Source organism: Saimiri boliviensis, chromosome 1, assembly GCF_048565385.1.
Source record: "Saimiri boliviensis isolate mSaiBol1 chromosome 1, mSaiBol1.pri, whole genome shotgun sequence".
Taxonomy (NCBI): Eukaryota; Metazoa; Chordata; class Mammalia; order Primates; family Cebidae; genus Saimiri; species Saimiri boliviensis.
In genome coordinates, this window is record NC_133449.1 from 82812065 (window position 1) to 82831359 (window position 19295).

Here is a 19295-nt window from a genome sequence, read left to right on the forward strand (position 1 = left end):
CTCCTCTGTTGGGATTTTAGCTGTACGTCTTTATTTTTTAAGAGGCTGTTCTAGGGATTACAGAATGCATTCTCAGTTTATAAAATAGCAAGAATCTTATACCACCTTACATGTTTCACATGTAATAAAACATACTTTCATATACTCTTTTCATCCCTTGTGCTTTTATTGTCATAAGTTTTGCCTCTGCATGTATTGTTACTGTATTTTGTGATTATTTGTGCTTCAGAAAGTTAATTATTCTTTGAAAAAAGAAATGAGAAAAAAAGTTCTTTAAAAAATATCTACCTATATATTTACCATTTTTGCCATTCTTTATTCCTATATAAAGATCCAAATTACATCTGGTATCATTTTCTCTCATTCTGAAGAACTTGATTTAACATTTCTTGTATTTTAGGTGTCTTGGTGACAAATTCTTTCAGCTTTTGTTTATCTGAAAATATCTTTATTAATTTTTAATTTTTCCATATATTTTGTTTGTTTGTTTAGAGAAAGGGTCTTACTTTTGCCCAGGCTGGAGTGCAGTGGCATGATCATAGCTCACTGCAGCCTTGAACAACTGGGCTCAAGTGATCCTCCCACCTCAGCCTCCCAAGTATGTGGGACTACCGGCACACGCTACTGTAACTGGCTAATTTTTAGATTTGTTTTTGGAGAGATGGAGTCTCAAACCCCAGGGCTCAAGCTGTCCTCCTGCCTCAGTGTCTGACAGTCTTGGGATTACAAGTGTGAGCCACCATGCCTGGCCATTGAAAAAATATATATGTTTTGACTAATACAGTCAGTTCTTGTTTTTTAGGTATCGTTATGTTCTGTATAGCCACCAAAAACAGGGAATTAGCACATACTGAATCATTGTTCTTAGGGAGAATACTGTTCAGGTTCCTGTAAGCCTCTTGTCATAATATTTTTGTTAACCAATCAGTACATTACCTTGTTTTATGTGTTTTTCTGTCTAAAGCCACCTGGGGTACAACAATACAGTTAGATAGAAGGTATAAATTTTAGTATTTGATAGTACAGTAGGGAAATTATAGTTAACAATTTATTCTTTATTTCAAATAGCTAGCAGAATTGTAATGTTTCTAAAAGAAAAGAAAAATGTGAGGTGATGTATAACCCTGACTTGATCATTACACATTGTTTATAGGTATCAAAATATATGTACCCCCAAAATATAAAACAACTATTATATATAAATTAAAAAATAAAGACATCTTACTTAATATGTATTACTGATTCATTAACATTCCGCTCATGGCCAAGAACACTATAATTCATGCCCGAAGGAAGATTTATTTAACGTATATTTTCTCTGTAAGGCACATCATAGCTTTCTTGTGGTTAAAAGCACTAGACAGCATGTCAAGTGCTATGCGTAAGGGCCATATTAAACAGGGAAATCAACAAGAAAAATGCAAGAATGAGAAAAATGTGGCACTAAATAGACTGAGAGGACACTTGTTTACAGTGGCAGAGCTGAAACAATAAGGCGGGCGGGTTGCCTTGTTCCATCTCAGCTGGGAACTTGTACTTTGGATGACCCGAAGTTTGCTCTACTCACGTGCATGTCCTGGAAAATGCTGCCAAGTGTGGATTTTGGGGTTACAAATTTAGTGAGTAGGTAAATGAGCAATTAAGGAATCCATGAGTAATGAGGATCCTCTGTATATAAGTCTAGATTGTCAGTTTTTTTCATAACTTTAAAGGTGTTCAATTACCTTTTGGATTAAATCATTGAGAGGTGAGGTCATTCTTATTGTTGTTTACTTGCTTTTTTCCTCTGACTGTTGTTAGGGTTGTCTCTGTCTTTGATTTTCAGTTTGACCATTATGATGTGCCCCTTTGTGGTGGTGTATTTATTCTCCTTGGAGCTCATTGAGCTTTGTGGGTCTGTGGGTTGGTATTTTCAAAATGCCAACTTTTGTCCAATTTTAGGCCATTTTATCTTTTTTTTTTTTTTTTTTTTTTTTTTTTTGGGAGGTTAGGCAGGAGAATCTTGGGAGGTAGAGGTTGCAGTGAATCAAGATAGTGCCACTGCACTCCAGCCTGGGTGACAGAGCTAGACTCTGCCTTAAAAAAAAAAGTGCTAATTCAACACTTATGTTATTTGTTTGTTTATATTTGTTATTCTTATTTATGGTCATATTTCCTTGCCACTTTACATGTCCAGTGATTTTAAATTTTATACTGTATGTAATGGATTTGGTGGTTTTAACTTTGTTCTGGCAGGCATTTAATTAGCTGGAAAATAATTTTGATCCTTTCAAGTTTTGATTTTAAAGTTAGAGCGGGTCTAGAGGCAGGGGATCTACAGACTTACAGGGCCGGATAGAGTAAATATTTTAGGCTTGTGGGCCATACAGCCTTTGTCTAAACTGCTCATCTCTGTTTTTATTGTGCAAAAGTAGCTATAGACAGTACAGAAATAAATGGACATGGCTGTATTCCATCCAATACAGTGTGAGCCCATGAGCCATAGTTTGCTGACTCTTGGTCTGGAGTATCCTTTATTTTAGGGGTAGAGTAGTCCTGCTTGAGTTGTTTAGTGAGATCTTGTCTGACTGGTCAGGATTTTTAGGTCAGGTCTTCCAGCACTATCTGACCTTCAGAATAATCCGTTTAGCTTGTAGATCTACCGTAGGTTTCTTGGCGAGGCCTTGGTGAGTCTTGTGCTGTGCATGTGCAACGTAGTATTCACCCAAAGGTTTCAGACCTCTGTCCACATTTTTAGAGCTCCTTTTCTGTAAGGCGTTTCTTTGTATGTTACCCTGCTCCACAAAGTCCAGACAGCTCCTCAACCTCCTCAGCTTAGCGAAAGTGCGGTATTCTTAGACATCTGTCTGTACTGTAGACCAGAATGTGCCTTTAGACAGAAAGCAGGGTAGTCATCTCGCAGGTTTCCCTTTTCTCAGGATTCACACTACTGTACTGCCTCTAGTCCAGTGTCTCAAGATAGTTGCTTCTCGTATTTTGCTCATATTTTTAGTTGCTTATATTGGAAGAGTTAGTCTGATGTAATTACTCTCATAGCCAGAAGCAAAAGTTCTATGGTTTTAAAATGCAATTTTTTTTTCTAGTTTTGTAATTAGATATGGTTTAAATGCCTCTGTTTTCTCGTGTAAAATGAGGGTAGCAGAAGTACCTTCCTTACAGGGTAGGTTTGAGAACTGAATGAACATCTGAAACAAATGTGCCCGGTCAGCACAGTACCTGTCCCACATTAATGTTTCTATAAATGTTGTTATATTGTAAAATAAATGCAGTTGATCAATGTAATATTTCTGCTAATTTCAAGGTATTTACTGGGTAACAATTTACCTTGTTTCAGGAGAACAAACTTGAGGGGCTGATACAGTAAAAAGGATTTATACCAGTTGCACTTGTACATAAACACATCCTTCAGAAGATGAAGCACATCTCATGCTCTGAGGAAGTCTAGCAGAAAAAAAAAATACTAAAGCATAAAGACTTAGGAATTTAGACTGTTTTGAATTCTGGCCCTCTGGTCTCCTAGCTCTGTGATTTAGGGCAAGTAGTTACTTCTTTTTTCTTTCCCTCTCCCTCCTTCTCAACATTTTGAGGTAGGCGCTATTATTATCCTTATTTTACAAATCGTATGAGGCACAGAAAGGCTAAGAGTTACACGGTTGTAAGTGACAGGTTTGTGATTTTAACTTAGCCAGTTCAGTTTTGTGATCCATGACTGCTTTATTAGGAGTCTGAGCTGTATTCTTGAAGGCCCAGAAGATAGTTAACTACTCTGAATTTTTTTTTTTTTTTTGAGAGCTTTTAGAAATGTAATACTTGTTTTATGGTTAACTCTGGATTGAGTCCCATTTTACAAAATGAAGATTTTTTCCTTTTTTTCTTAAACTTAATGAATCTTTGAAATACCAATTTGAAAACTTTTACTTAGAAAAATTCCAGGAATATAGTTTTTATTATGAGAGATCCTTACTGTACTAGGTAGGAATAAGGTTACAGTACATTTAAAAAAATTAGATTTTTGGCACAAATTTAGATGTTGTTTGTTTTCCCACTAATTTTAACAATAATATATGTTTCTAGTTCACTTTCCAGGTGCACTAGCCTCTGAATTAGTGGCTTTTGACTATATTGTCTGGATTTAAAAAGGCAACCATTTTGTTAAGAATTGGCTCTTATTTAGATGGAGCAGGTGTATAATTATTTGATTCTGCTCTTTGACTCTTAAATTTCAGTTTTCTACAAGCTCATAATTCATTGTTTTAGCCAAAGGGAACTTTCCTTCATTTTACAAATGAGAAACTGTAATTTAAGATCACATAGCAAGTAATTTTTTAAAAGTGTGTACACATATATGTGCACTTTATTAAAAAATCTTATAAGCCATTATTGTTACTCCTTTGACTGGATAGCCCATTCTACCTATTGTTTTAGATTGTAGGAAACCCTTTTTACCACACATCATAAATTTCCTGTCATCATCCTCATCTAGGAGTCCTTTATGACATCATGCCCAGTATATATTTATCTAAAATATATATGACCTTGTGAAGTTAGCTCTCTTAATTCATTAAGGGTAATATGCTTGGAAGATAAGTCCATATTTATGTTAGCTACATCTCTTTGATTTTTATTTATTTCTATGAGCCTTGTTTAGTTTGTCCTTTCGGATGAAATTGTGTAAATTTTTTAGGTTCTCTCTGTTAAAGGAATACCACCTTCCAGCCATCTCTCAGGCTATTTCAGATTGTCTGATGGTAGAGGCCTTTCGCTAGTATAAACTGTGGAAGATCTTTAGCTCAGTATCTCCCAACTGCAGGTACAAGATGATATTGTACAAAGTTAATATTACCAATATAGAGTATATTAGTTAGCTTGGGCTGCCATGACAAATATCATTGAGTGGTTGAACAGAAATTTACTTCTCACAATTCTGGACACTGGTAAGTCTAAGATTAAGATGCTGGTGAGGTAGATTTCTTTCTGAGGCTTCTTCTGGCATATAGGTGACCACCATCTCACTGTGTGCTCACATGACCTCTTACGTGTGCTTGGGGAGAGAGGGAGCACAACCAAAAGTAGCTCTCTGGTATCTCTTTCTGTAAGGGCACTAATCCCCTTGGCCCAGGGCCCTACCCTGACTGCATTTAACCCTAATCACCTTTCAAAGTCCCCATCTTTAGCTACTATCACATTGGTGGTTGGGGCTTTAACATGAGTTTTGGAGGGGATATAAACATTCAGTTCTGTAACGTACAGTGATTAAGGAAATGGGCTCTGGAGTTGAATTGCCTTAGTCTCTCATTAGTTGTGTATACAGATAACAAGTAGCCCTCACTTAGGTTAATTTTAAACAAAACTACTAATAGTGTCATCCTAAAGCAATTATTATTATTATTTGTATTTTGGATTCTGGCATTTGGACATTGGCACAGGACTAATATCTTCAAAAAAAAGTGTGCAGTGACTCTTAGTCTTTTTCTTTCAATATAGACAACTTAGAATGTAAGAGAAAATGCATAATTCTTTAAAAGTGTTTTTCTAAATTGAACATATGCCAGTAACAAAAGAGTAAGCATTTATAATTGTTAATTTTATACAAATTCAGCTTTTTATTTTTGGCTTGAATAGGACAAGACAATTTACCTATATGAAAATGAGTGAAAGCTTTGGATATGATATGTTAAGTAGAACAGTATTTTAAAGCCACTTTGATTCATAGGTTTCTTTAACATAAACAGGTTGTATTGCTTCTTGAAAAATGATAGGTTCTATGGATAGCATTTAATCAACTTTATAATATATATGATGATTTAACTTGAATTAATGGTACTACTTTTTTTTTTACTTCCTTTTGATCTTTGGTCCTTTCTCTGTAGATAAAGTTTTTTGATAACTTACTACAAACTGAACCCTGGCTTGCTCCTCTTATCTTGAGTTTCCTTTCAATCTGTCTTTATTTCTGCTGAGGTTATATTCTATTTGTTTTTCAGATGAGACCCTTTTTGCTCTTCCTGCTGCATCTGAGCCTGTGATACACTCCTCTGCAGGCAAGTTCTTTCTGCCAGCCTTTTATCCTCTCTGTGTTCTAACTTTAATTCTTTAGTGTGTTAACTCTATGGAGAGTAATTTGAATTTACTAAAAATTAGCATGGTTCCAAGAATGTTTGCCTACTGGAAAAGTTGAAATTTGCATTTTATATGGTATGCCCAAGGGAAAATGAGCAAAATCTGATGAACTTGGAAGTACCTGAGGAATTCTTGGACCCTTGAATTACATTTACATATTTACCCCTCCCTTTCTCCAAATATAGTCTGAGTATAGCCAGAAAGGCTTTCATGTAAATAAATAACCAGTCTGGCATTTAATTACCCAGTGCCCCTTCTTTCCTATACTGTCACTCAAATTCTTCACAAATAAGCTTTTCTTCTCTAAAACTAGCTAATAGTATCTTAGTTGATAGCATTTGAGGTTTTCTCAGACTTGATTTGTCGTTGCATGGCATATATTGCCTCTGTAGCCATGCATATGTTACATTTACAGTTTTCAGTAATGATTCAAGTCTATTTTTTTAGTCTGTTATTTATTGCTATTAACATTTCGTTTTAGTAAACAGTAAGTCTTTACTAACACTATTTTGAATCTGTCATTAAACTTGCATTAACTCTGAGAACACTGGCATTCTCTAACTTTCCTTTCTGTCCATGGTCACAGAAAAAAATATGGACTTGAAGGAGCAGCCAGGTAACAATATTTCGGCTGGTCAAGAAGATTTCCCATCTGTCCTGCTTGAAACTGCTGCTTCTCTTCCTTCTCTGTCTCCTCTCTCAGCCGCTTCTTTTAAAGAACATGAATACCTTGGTAATTTGTCAGCAATATTACCCACCAAAGGAACACTTCAAGAAACTGTCAATGAAGCTTCTAAAGAGTTCTCAGAGAAGGCAAAAACTCTGCTTATAGATAGAGATTTAACAGAGTTTTCAGAATTAGAATACTCAGAAATGGGATCATCTTTCAGTGGCTCTCCAAAAGCAGAATCTGCTGTAATAGTAGCAAACCCTAGGGAAGAAGTAATTGTGAAAAATAAAGATGAAGAAGAGAATTTAGTTAGTAATAACATCCTTCATAATCAACAAGAGTTACCTGTAGCCCATACTAAATTGGTTAGAGAAGAGGACAAAGTTATGTCTTCAGAAAAAGTAAAAGACAGTTTTAATGAAAAGAGAGTTGCAGCGGAAGCTCCTATGAGTGAGGAGTATGCAGACTTCAAACCATTTGAGCGAGTATGGGAAGTGAAAGATATTAAAGGAGATAGTGACATGTTGACTGCTGGAGGTAAAATAGACAGCAAGTTGGAAAGTAAAGTGGATAAAAAATGTTTTGCAGATAGCCTTGAGCAAACTAATCATGAAAAAGATAGTGAGAGTAGTAATGACGATACTTCTTTCCCCAGTACACCAGAAGCTATAAAGGATCGTTCAGGAGCATATATCACATGTGCTCCCTTTAACCCAGTAGCAACTGAGAACATTGCAGCAAACATTTTTCCTTTGTTAGGAGATCATACTTCAGAAAATAAAACTGATGAAAAAAAAATAGAAGAAAAGAAGGCTCAAATTGTAACAGAGAAGACTACTAGCACCAAAACATCAAACCCTTTTCTTGTAGCAGCACAGGATTCTGAGACAGATTATGTCACAACAGACAATTTAGCAAAGGTGACTGAGGAAGTAGTGGCAAACATGCCTGAAGGTCTGACTCCAGATTTAGTACAGGAAGCATATGAAAGTGAATTGAATGAAGTTACTGGTACAAAGATTGCTTATGAGACAAAAATGGACTTGGTCCAAACATCAGAAGCTATGCAGGAATCACTCTACCCTGTGGCACAGCTTTGCCCATCATTTGAAGAATCCGAAGCTACTCCTTCACCAGTTTTGCCTGACATTGTTATGGAAGCACCATTGAATTCTGCAGTTCCTAGTGCTGTTGCTTCCGCAGTACAGCCTAGCTTATCACCATTAGAAGCTTCTTCAGTTAATTATGAAAGCGTAAAACATGAGCCTGAAAATCCCCCACCATATGAAGAGGCCATGAATGTGTCACTTAAAAAAGTATCAGGAATAAAGGAAGAAATTAAAGAGCCTGAAAGTATTAAGGCAGCTGTTCAAGAAACAGAAGCTCCTTATATATCTATTGCATGTGATTTAATTAAAGAAACAAAACTTTCTGCTGAACCAACTCCAGATTTCTCTAATTATTCAGAAATGGCAAAAGTTGAACAGCCACTGCCTGATCATTCTGAGATAGTTGAAGATTCCTCACCTGATTCTGAACCAGTTGATTTATTTAGTGATGATTCAATACCTGACGTTCCACAAAAACAAGATGAAGCTGTGATTCTTGTGAAAGAAAATCTCACTGAAACTTCATTTGAGTCAATGATAGAACATGAAAATAAGGAAAAACTCAGTGCTTTATCACCTGAGGGAGGAAAGCCGTATTTGGAATCTTTTAAGCTCAATTTAGATACCACAAAAGATATGCTGTTACCTGATGAAGTTTCAACATTGAACAAAAAGGAGAAAATTCCTTTGCAGATGGAGGAGCTCAGTACTGCAGTTTCTTCAAATGATGACTTATTTATTTCTAAGGAAGCACAAATAAGAGAAACTGAAACATTTTCAGATTCATCTCCAATTGAAATTATAGATGAGTTCCCTACATTGATCAGTTCTAAAACTGATTCATTATCTAGATTAGCCAGGGAATATACTGACCTAGAAGTATCCCACAAAAGTGAAATTGCTAATGCCCAGGATGAAGCTGGGTCATTGCCTTGCACAGAATTGCCCCATGACCTTTCTTTCAAGAATGTACAACCCAAAGTTGAAGAGAAAATCAATTTCTCAGATGACTTTTCCAAAAATGGGTCTGCTGTGTCAAAGGTGCTTTTATTGCCTCCAGATGTTTCTGCTTTGGCCACTCAAGCAGAGATAGGCAGCATAGCTAAACCCAAAGTTCTTGTGAAAGAAGCTGAGAAAAAACTTACTTCTGATACAGAAAAAGAGGACAGATCACCATCTGCTATATTTTCAGCAGAGCTGAGTAAAACTTCAGGTAATCCAATCTATACGCAGTTTTGTGCTTTCATGCCACTTTTTGACTTATGGAACATTCCACTACATTTTGTGTTTTAGATTATGTTCATTAGTCACGTTGATAAGAAGTCTTCTCTACTACCTTATTTAAAGGTGTTAGTGCTTTTTCTAACTCGCTTGCACTCAGCATTCAACCTTAATTTTCCACACAGTTAAATTTGTTGGTCACTTTTATTTTGTACTATGGAATTATTAATAGAAAATATTTTTGTTTATTTGACTTGACTTTAGTACCTATTTCTTTTTTTACTTGTGTTTCTTGGTAACATGAAGAGCAAGAGATATTAAAATATTTTCAGATTTGTTTTTGTTATCCCAGAAATTATTTCATATTTATATTTAAAGAACATTTTTGTAGTATGTTTTAAATATTTCAATATCGTATAGTGTTTTTCCAGTGGTAGGTGTAAAGTTAGGCTTAGTGAGTATAGACATTTTGTTGAAAAGTAGAAATTGAGTTATGCTATTATCAATTATTTTGAAATGTATTCTTTTTTCTTTTGAGTATCCATTTTCCACATAACTGATTTGCATAAACTGATTTGTGCATGTGCTTTTTATTAGCATTCTGATTTAGCTGTGTTTTATAAAATGGTGATTATGGTGAATTTGCTGAATATACTATGTATTTGAGTTGGGTAGCACAGTGGTAAACCAGTTGCTGTAATCTAAGAAAGAGGAGATTATGAACATTGAGGCAGTGGGATGAGCACAGATACATAGAACTTGGTGTTTGATAGATTGGGACATAATAGATGAGGGGAAGAGGTAAAGATGACCCCAGGAACCCTGGGTTCCTGGCATGTGCACATGTATGGATGGCAGTATGAAAAACTGTGATAGGAACACGAGAGATTAAAGTAGGTTTAAGAGGGGAAGATATCAGAGCCAAGTAATAACTTTTTAAAAAAAGAGATAAAAAAGAGGAGAAGATACAAATTCAGTTTTGAATATGTTGGTATTGATGTACATACCTCTAAGATAGCCAGTAAGTTATGGATATTATACATACAAAGTTCTTGAGAGAGATCTTGGCTGTATGTTTCTGTCATGGGCTCAGAGATAGAAATTAAAGCCCCAGATACCAACTACGGAGAACCAAGAGAAGAGGACTACTTAAAGGTGGAAGAAATGGTCAAAATTATCAAATACTAGAGAGGGCAGTTAAAGATTGTAAGTTGGTCAAAAAGGAGGGAAGGTGTTGGCATGACAGCAGCAAATGGTGTGGTGTGAGTAGGCATGGCTAGGATTGAAGAGTGAGTGAGACTTGAGCAAATGGATATTAAATGTTGACTACTCTTAAGTTTGAGGTTTTTTTTTTTTGTTTGTTTTTGTTTTTTTTTTTTTGAGACGGAGTTTCGCTCTTGTTACCCAGGCTGGAGTGCAATGGCGCGATCTCGGCTCACCGCAACCTCCGCCTCCTGGGCTCAGGCAATTCTCCTGCCTCAGCCTCCTAAGTAGCTGGGATTACAGGCACGCGCCACCACGCCCAGCTAGTTTTTTGTATTTTTAGTAGAGACGGGGTTTCACTATGTTGACCAAGATGGTCTCGATCTCTCGACCTCGTGATCCACCTGCCTCGGCCTCCCAAAGTGCTGGGATTACAGGCTTGAGCCACCGAGCCCGGCCTAAGTTTGAGGTTTTTTATTGGAGAAAAATTAAAATGTTAGCAAGCAGGAGGAAGAGTATGCAGTGGAGGAAGAGCTTTTTTTTTTTTTTAGATGGGAAGGGGAAAATCTGATTACAGGCGCTGGCAGAAAGTCAGAAGGGGATAGGGATGAACTCCCTAGTTCAGGTGGAAGAGAAGTGTTAGAGAGAAGGACACAACTTTGATTTTAGGGAATGGAAAGTAAAGTATGGGTATTGATACTATTAGAGTTTTGTGACTGAAAGTTGAGGGAATTCTTTGATGGTTTATTTTTATTCTTTAAAGCAGTATGTTTGTTTGCTAGGAATGAACTGGATCATGCTTAGCTAGAAGAGGTCTGCAATACCTCTTACTAGGGAAACCAAAGGCATTGTATTAGGAGTCTGATCAAGGTTGAAATGTGGTCTAAATGTTAGGGTGACTTTTCTTTGACTGTGCCTAACAGCCTAGGTATGGGTACAGAGAAGGCAAATGATTGTATTGATTCAAGGATGTGTATTGGTATTTGGGCCCTGTGGTAGGACAGTAAGTCAAAGCTGAGGCTGTTAGCAAGAGAGTAACTTGAAATGATGGACTGTGGCATTTGAGTTGAAGGACGTGAATAGAAAAAGGCAGGACAGGTAGGAGGAGAGTAGATGGTCAGTGACTTCAAGACCCGAATTAGGTTTAAGAACCAAGAGTAGTAGGAATAAATAAATGCCAGAATGACAGGAGATTGTGGTCAAAGTAAGGGGAAGACAGAGAAAGAATGCATATGTTGGAGAGCAGAAGAGTGTGTGTGTGTGTGTATGTGTGTGTGTGTGTGTGTGTGTGTGTGTGTGTGTTTTCAGTGTTCGATGTTGAATTCAGAATTTCAGAGGAATAGCAGTTCAGGTTGATTTTAATGGCCAGTGTTAGACCATGAGGCAAAGGCCTACTATGTAGTCAGATTAGGATTGCTAGAGGTGAGGTCAAGTAAACTATGAGTCTGTGATACTGGATTGCACTTCTGCCTAACATTGAAGTCACCCAGGATGATCCCCGGACTAGGGTTGGAGAAGAAGAATAGGGCAAGAGTCTTTGGTAAAGAGCAGTGAGATGACTGGCAAGATGGTAGATAGAAGCAATGAGGAAGGATAGAGAATGATATAGCAGAATAACCAAGACTTTTGCCCAAGGCCTCTGAAATAGAAGTCTGGAAGCAGCATTGGTGAGCAGAGGGTACTGACCTTCTTCCTCCTATCTTAGGTGTGTAGAGTATGAGACAACGATTTAGCCTCCACATAGCAAGTTCCACAGGGAAAGCAGTATCCTCAAGAGCCCAGTTTTCATGCAGGTGAGGTAAAGGCAAGAATGTTCAGTAAAGAAGTTGAGGGTTAGAAGAGCTGGTTCACAGTGGAGTGGCGGTATCAAACAGCACAGTAAAATGGTTTAGGAGGGAACAGTAGAAAGAAGGGTCTCAGAAGCCCAGAGCAGCATGGTGATGTCTGTGGGTGAAGGGCAAGGAGTGAGCAGTGTAGCAGTGCCTTTGAAGTCTCCACCAGCCCCAGTGCTCCCTCCTAAAACTTAAAGCTAGCAGGCCTCTAGTAGATGGTGGCTCTCAGAAATTTCAGTATTTCAGGAGTCACCTGTTTCTTGGATTGTTTTTGTTAAATCTGGGTAATCTATAGCCTAATAGTTTAGAAGTAAAGGAAGAAAAGGGGGCATTGCACCTGAAAGCTTAATGGGGATGGTGGAAGAAAGTATAAGCAATGCATGGTCATTCTTTTTTAGAATATGTTTGTTTATCTCCTTTCTTTGAGAAAATTGTTATTTCCTGCCTTTTTGACTTAACCTTTTTTTTTTTGATATTAACTATCATAGCAACTCACTAAGGAATAGAGAATTATTTAGATACATTCAGTATATGTATTCTACAAAAGTTGTGGAAAGAAACTTGGTGTTGCTATAATAAAAGCAATGTAGGTGACCTGAGTGTTTAGTCTTCACTATACCACTGGCAATCACTTTGTTTCTCTAGATGTCAGTTTCCTTTTCTTTAAAAGGAAGGGTGAATTAGCTCAAGTCCTTGCAACGTAAAAATTTTCTTGACTTAATTATATAACAGGCATCTGTTAAGAGCAGGTGAGTAGTTGCTTTAACATGCTTATATCAAGCACTATACAAGATTTTTTTGGGGGGAGCAGGGAAAAAGATGAGACTAAGAGTTTTGCCCTTATGCTACTTACAGCCAGCTGATAATAGACACACTGTTAAGGACATAGGTAAACATTGTGATCTATTTTATAGTAAGGTTAGGCACTTACCCATCTATCTTCCTGAAAGCAAGGTTTAAACGTACTGAAGTCGAATGTACCCAAATACAGCAGTGGTCTGATAAAACATAAGGGAACCTCTGTTATTGGATGACTTGAAAGTTTTATGCCATCTCTAATTATGAAATACTTAAGTGTGTTTTTTTAAAAAATTCTGGCTCTTGTTTATTAATGTATATGCATTTAAACATTAAAGGTATTATAAATATTAATTTCCTCAGGACATTTATTATCTAATTTGTTCTTCTTTTCCCTTTTTGAGACAGGTTCTTGCTGTGTCACCCAGGCTGAAGTGCAGTGGTACAGTTAAGGCTCACTGCAGCCTTGACCTCCCAGGCTCAGGTGGTCTCCAGCTTCCCAAGTAGCTGGGACCACGGGCTTTTGTCACCATACCTGGCTAATTATTTTTACAGAGAGATCTTGCCTTGTTGCCCAGGCTGCTCTCAGACTCCTGGGTTCAAGGATCCTCCCACCGAAGTGCTGGGATTCGGGCATGAACCTCCAGGCCGTTCTGTTCTTGTTTTCTTAAAATGGCATTTTGTAGGCAGAAATCAGTTTTAGTTTTGGGAAGAAAGATTGATTTTGTCAGAGAGGTGGATAAGGTATTATGATGCAGATGTTGGTGCTTTATTAATTTGGGGGAGTAAAGTTTGTCAAGAAACTAATGAATTCTGGTCTTCTCCCCACCTCCGTTTATAGAGAAATTTGTGACAAACTGTATTTTTACTGTTGGAATATAAATGCTGACTTTTTTTTTTTCAGTCTATCAACATGTACTGTTTTCTATTTTAGTCCCTCGTAATTTAGAGAGAGTTTTTAATGATCTAGGTCCAGCATTTCATGCACGTTCTTTAATCTAAAGGAATCTGTAGCTAAATTACACTTTCAGTACCCAATATATTATTATTATTATTGGCACTTTAGTTTTTTGGTTTTCCACTTAACAAAGGTATAAGGTAAAATACTCCAAATTTATTCTGTATATAGGCCAAGATGGCAAAACTTCTGAAAAGAAGAGTTAACTGATAGGCAGCACTACCACCATGTGACAGTTGAAATATTTTTTTCAGATGATGCATGAAAGTCTCAGTTTGGCATAGGAACGACAATTTAAGGATATGGGTGTGTAATGATTGCTAGTGGGGGACTACCACCGCATACTAAGAGAGGAGAGAGGCTAACTCTCCCTTGGGGTGTTTTTCATGGAATAAATGATTCTGTGAAAGTTACAGATAGCAGATGTGAGTAAACAGAATGAGTAGACCTGTTAATTTATATAAATATGATTTTAAAAGTCGTCTGGATCTTGTTTTGGTGGATATGATATTATGGTTAGTAGGTAAACCTATTCACTTGCAGCTAGACACTTAGATGGATTTGCAGATTGGCCATGTGTGACTAAGTGCAAAGACACATTTAGATGTATTCAGAGCTAAACTTAAAAATCATTCTGTGCTAGAGAAGGTTTTATCATTTATTAGTTGCTAAATTTTCTATGACTAGAATTAAGCAAATTTTTAAAAAAAAAAAAACACCATGATAACATTTGGATGTCTTTTGTGTTAAAACCAACCGATCTTTTTTTGTATGTTTTTTGTTTGTGACAGCCTCTCATTCTGTAGTGCAGTGGTGTGATCTCACTGCAGCCTACACCTCCCAGGCTCAAGCCGTCCTCCCAGGGTCAAGGGATCCTCCAATCTTAGCCTCTGAGTAGCTGGGAATACAGGCGTATGCCATCATGCCCAGCTAATTTTTGTATTTTTAGTAGAGGGTTTCACCATGTTGGCCAGACTGGGCTTGAATTCCTGGCCTCAAGTGATCCGCCCGCCTTGACCTCCCAGAGTTCTGGGGTTATAGGCAGAAGCCACCACACCTGGTCAAAGCCAATTGCATTTTAAATTAATGTTTTATTCAGAAATGACTTCGAACATTTTAAAAAGTTGAAAATCTAAAAATTATACAATGTATTATACCCTCTGTTTAAATTTACTGATTAATTTTTTTTCCCATTTGTTTTATCATTTGCAATTCCTCTTTGTGTAGATAACTGTATATAGACACATAAGTACATCTTTGTTTTTCTTGAACCATTTGAGCATAAGTTAGATACATTCTGGCCTTTTACCCTGAATACTTCAGATAAGGATATTTTCTTTTTCTTTTCTTTTTTTTTTTGAGACAGAGTCTTGCTCTGTTGCCAGGCACCAGGTTGGAGTGCAATGGTGCAAGCTCACCTCACTGCAACCTCCACCTCCTGGGTTCAAGTAATGCTCTTTTATCAGCCTCCCAAGTAGCTAGGACTACAGGCGCGGGCCACCATGTCCAACTAATTTTTGTATTTTTTAGTAGAGATGGGGTTTCACCGTGTTGGCCAGGATGGTCTCAATCTCTTGGCCTTGTGATCTGCCTGCCTAGGCCTCCCAAAGTGCTGGGATTACAGGGGTGAGCCACCATGCCCGGCAGATATTTTCTTTTATAATTTCAGGATAGCTATTAACTTCACAGATTTACATCGATACAATACTTTAAAAAATTACCAACTGTATTCCAGTTTTGTTAGTTGACATAAAAATGTGCTTTATAACATATTTTCCCCCTTCGGTACAAGATCCAACTATTGCATTTAATCATCATGTTTGTTTTGGCTCTTTAATCGGAAACATTTCCAGTCTTTAAAAAAAATTTTTTTAATTGTTACATAATATTGTACATATTTATGAGGTACATAGTGATTTGATACATATAACATGGTGCTCAGATCAGGGTAATTAATTAGCATGCTCATCTCAAACACGATTTCTTTGTGTTGGGAACTTCGACTATCTTCCTCCTATTTGAAACTATATTTTATTGTTATCTGTAGTCATCCTAATAATAGAACTTGCTCCTCCGACCGAGCAGAAATTTTGTATCCTTTAATAAATCTCTTCCTGTCCTTCCCCTTCCCTTACCTTTACCAGCTACTAGAATCCTCTGTTTTGCTTTTTACTTCTGTGAGATCAACTTTTAAATTTTTGTTTATTATTTTTTTGAGACAGAGTCTCACTCTGTCACCTAGGCTGGAGTGCAGTGGCATGATCTTAGGTCACTGTAGCCTCCAACTCCCAGGTTCAATCAATTCTCCTGCTTCAGCCTCCTCCGTAGTGAGTAGCTGGGACTACAGGCGCCTGCCACCACACCGGGCTAATTTTTGTATTTTTAGTAGAGATGAGGTTTCACCATGTTGGTCAGGTTGGTCTCAAACTGCTGACCTCAAGTGATCCACCCACAACGCCTCAAAAGTGCTGGGATTACAGGCGTGAGCCACCATGCCCAGCCTTGAGATCAACTTTTTTAGCTTCTGCATATGAGTGAGAGCCTGCAGTGTTTAACTTTGTCTTGCTAGCTTATTTCACTTAACATAAAATGTCTTCCATTTCCATTCATGTTGCTACATGTTGACAGGATTACGTTTTTTTATGGCTGAATATCATTCCATTGTGTATATATACCACATTTTCTTTAACTATTATCTGTTGTTGGACACCTAGGTTGAACTTGGCATTAAGATTGTCTTTTGTGAATAGCACTGAAATAAATATGCGGATACAGATGTCACTTCAATATTCAGATTCCCTTTTCTTTGGATAAATGCCCATTAGTGGGATTGCTGCATCATATGGTAGATGTATTTGTATTAATAGTATTTTGAGGAACTTGCATACTATTCCCCATAGTATGGCTGTACTAGTTTACATATCCACCCACAGTATATGAGTTCTCTTTTCTCTACATCCTCACCAGCATTTGTTATTTTTTGTCTTTGTGATAATAGCTCTCCTGAAGAGAGATGATAACTCATTGTGGTTTTGATTTGCATTTCCCTGATGATTAATGATGGGTTGTACATTTTAAAAATCTGTATGTTGGCCATATGTGTAATCTTGTTTTGAGAAATGTCTGTTCAGATGATTTGCCTATTTTTAAATCAGATTTTTTTTTTTTGCTTTTGAGATGTTTAGTTCCTTTGTGTATTCCAGATGTTAGTCCCCTGTCTGATGAATAGTTTGCAAATATTTTCTCCCATTTTGCAGGTTGTCTTTTCACTATGTTGATTATTTCCTTTGCTGTGCAGCAACTCTTTTGTTTGATAGGATTCCATTTGGTTATTGTGCTTTTGAGGTCTTCTTCATAAAATCTTTCCCAGACCAATGTTCTGAAGCATTTGTCTTATGTTTTTCCTAGTAGTTTTATGGTTTGGGGTCTTACAGTTAGGTCTTTGATCCATTTTGAGATTATTTTTGAATGGATCAAAGACCATTTTGAGTTGGCAGTTACGGACATCCAGTTTTCCCAGCACCATTTATTGAAGAGAGTGTCTTTTCCCCAGTGAATGTTCTTGGCATTTTGTTCAAAAACTGGTTGGCTATAGATACATGGATTAATTTCAAGCAATTCTCCTGCCTCCGCCTCCTGAGTAGCTGGGATTATAGGCACGTGCCATCATGCCTGGCTAATTTTTTTGTATTTTTAGTAGAGATGGGGTTTCACTGTGTTAGCCAGGATGGTCTTAACTGAGAATTTTAAAATATTGAGAAAAGCTGAATATTTCTCATTTCATGTGGAAAGAGAAGATGATCATTTTGGAACAACTAACCACCAAGCACTTTTACATATTCGTTTCATTTAGGTCTTCACCGTAATCTGAAAGAAGGAATCATTTTATAGGTGATAAAACTGAAGCCTAAGGATATTAAGTCACTTTCTCAAGGATACATGGTAAATTATGGAATAAGCACAAAGTTTTTGAGCTTCTGCCATGTTCCAGACATCGGGCTTCTTATTTATATTAGTTGTTACCTAGTCTCACAAGAATGAACTGCGATTCCAACCCAGGTTTTGTCCATTCTCAGTTATTTCCTGGTTTTGGAATAAGCAGTTATTGTCCTAACTTTAGCTGGCAATCAAGGTGCTGCTGCTTTTATCGCATACCTGTTGTGTTGAACCATTAAGCAATCAAGGTATTTACATATAGGTTGCCGTTTACATTTTCTCTCATATTCTTCCACATGTAGGGATATTGGAACTAGGGTAACATTCTGTTGCTTGTATGTGGAGACCGAAAATCTCTATTGTGGTGGACAACTGCTGTCTGTTTATATTAGTAGGCCATTGGTAAAGACAGGTACTAATGTCTCCAGCCCAAATTGCTGAGATCTTGACTTAATGATAGTGATAATTTAGTATATGTTTGTTGGTTGCTTGATTTGTCACTAGTGCATAGAGAATATTTTTAATTCATAATCAAAATATAGATTGTGTCTTGCTGAACCCTTTGGAACTACTGGTAAGTGAAGTGTAAACCAAGCATACATTGATTATTTGTTCATTATAATTAAACTATGTAATATCCAGGATTCACCAAGTAGTATGCCATGATTAAAGAACTCACTTTAAAAGAGCTTGTTTGTCTAGGTAAATAATTAGAAATTATGCTTTGCAAGCTTATATATACCACTTATATATGTTCATTTATAAGAATTATTTTGATATGACTTAAAATATTTTTCTTAATTAAAAGGTTAAAATAAAATTAAAAATATTTTTCTTAATTAAAAAGCCTTTGAGTTTTTTAACTGAAGTACCATAGATACTGAACGTTGATATTTTGGCCAAAATATATTTTTATTAAGCAAATATATTTGGAAAATTTTAATGTAAGTTGGACTTTAAGTATGATAACTAGTTAATCTTAACTGGAAGACTGTCAGTAAAGTACAGCTAAATTAGAACCTGACTATAGTTAATAAAGAAACTGAGTATATTTACTTTTTAAAAAGTGACATTATTAAATTAGTGAGGGTTTATTTAGTGTTTACTGTGGCCCAATACAGATTGAAAATAATATGTACCATAAAAGAGAGATTCCTGCTAAATATAATTTTGTTAAAATAACTCAATTTAGGCATTTTACAGACCTTAATTCTAATTCTGGTCCTTTCTCTGATGAGCTGTATGACCCTTGGCAAATGTTTTAATCTATTTGAGCTTCAGTATTTTAACAATAAGGATTTTTTTCAAGGACTTGATAATGATGAGTTAGGGCAACAGTTTATGAAGCAGTCTGACATACAGTACATGCTCATTGTACAAAATTGAAAAATATTGAAGCATTAAGATGAAAAAAATTACAGTATTACCCAGACATAATCAATGTTAAT

At 36.6% G+C, this 19295-nt stretch overlaps 1 protein-coding gene across 3 annotated transcripts in view; it reads left to right on the forward strand.

Annotated features, from left to right (window-relative positions):
* The window catches only part of RTN4 (reticulon 4), a 78628-nt gene that overhangs the window by 15155 nt on the left and 44178 nt on the right, over positions 1–19295 (forward strand). The window contains exons 2-3 of one of the 3 annotated variants that reach the window (XM_010333596.3): positions 5985–6041; positions 6707–9112. The exons of 1 other annotated variant lie outside the window; for it this stretch is intronic. In XM_010333596.3, coding sequence (XP_010331898.2) covers positions 5985–6041; positions 6707–9112 — 2463 coding nt within the window. The remainder of the gene's footprint in view (positions 1–5984; positions 6042–6706; positions 9113–19295) is intronic. One more of the 3 variants, XM_039461655.2, reaches the window with a different exon arrangement.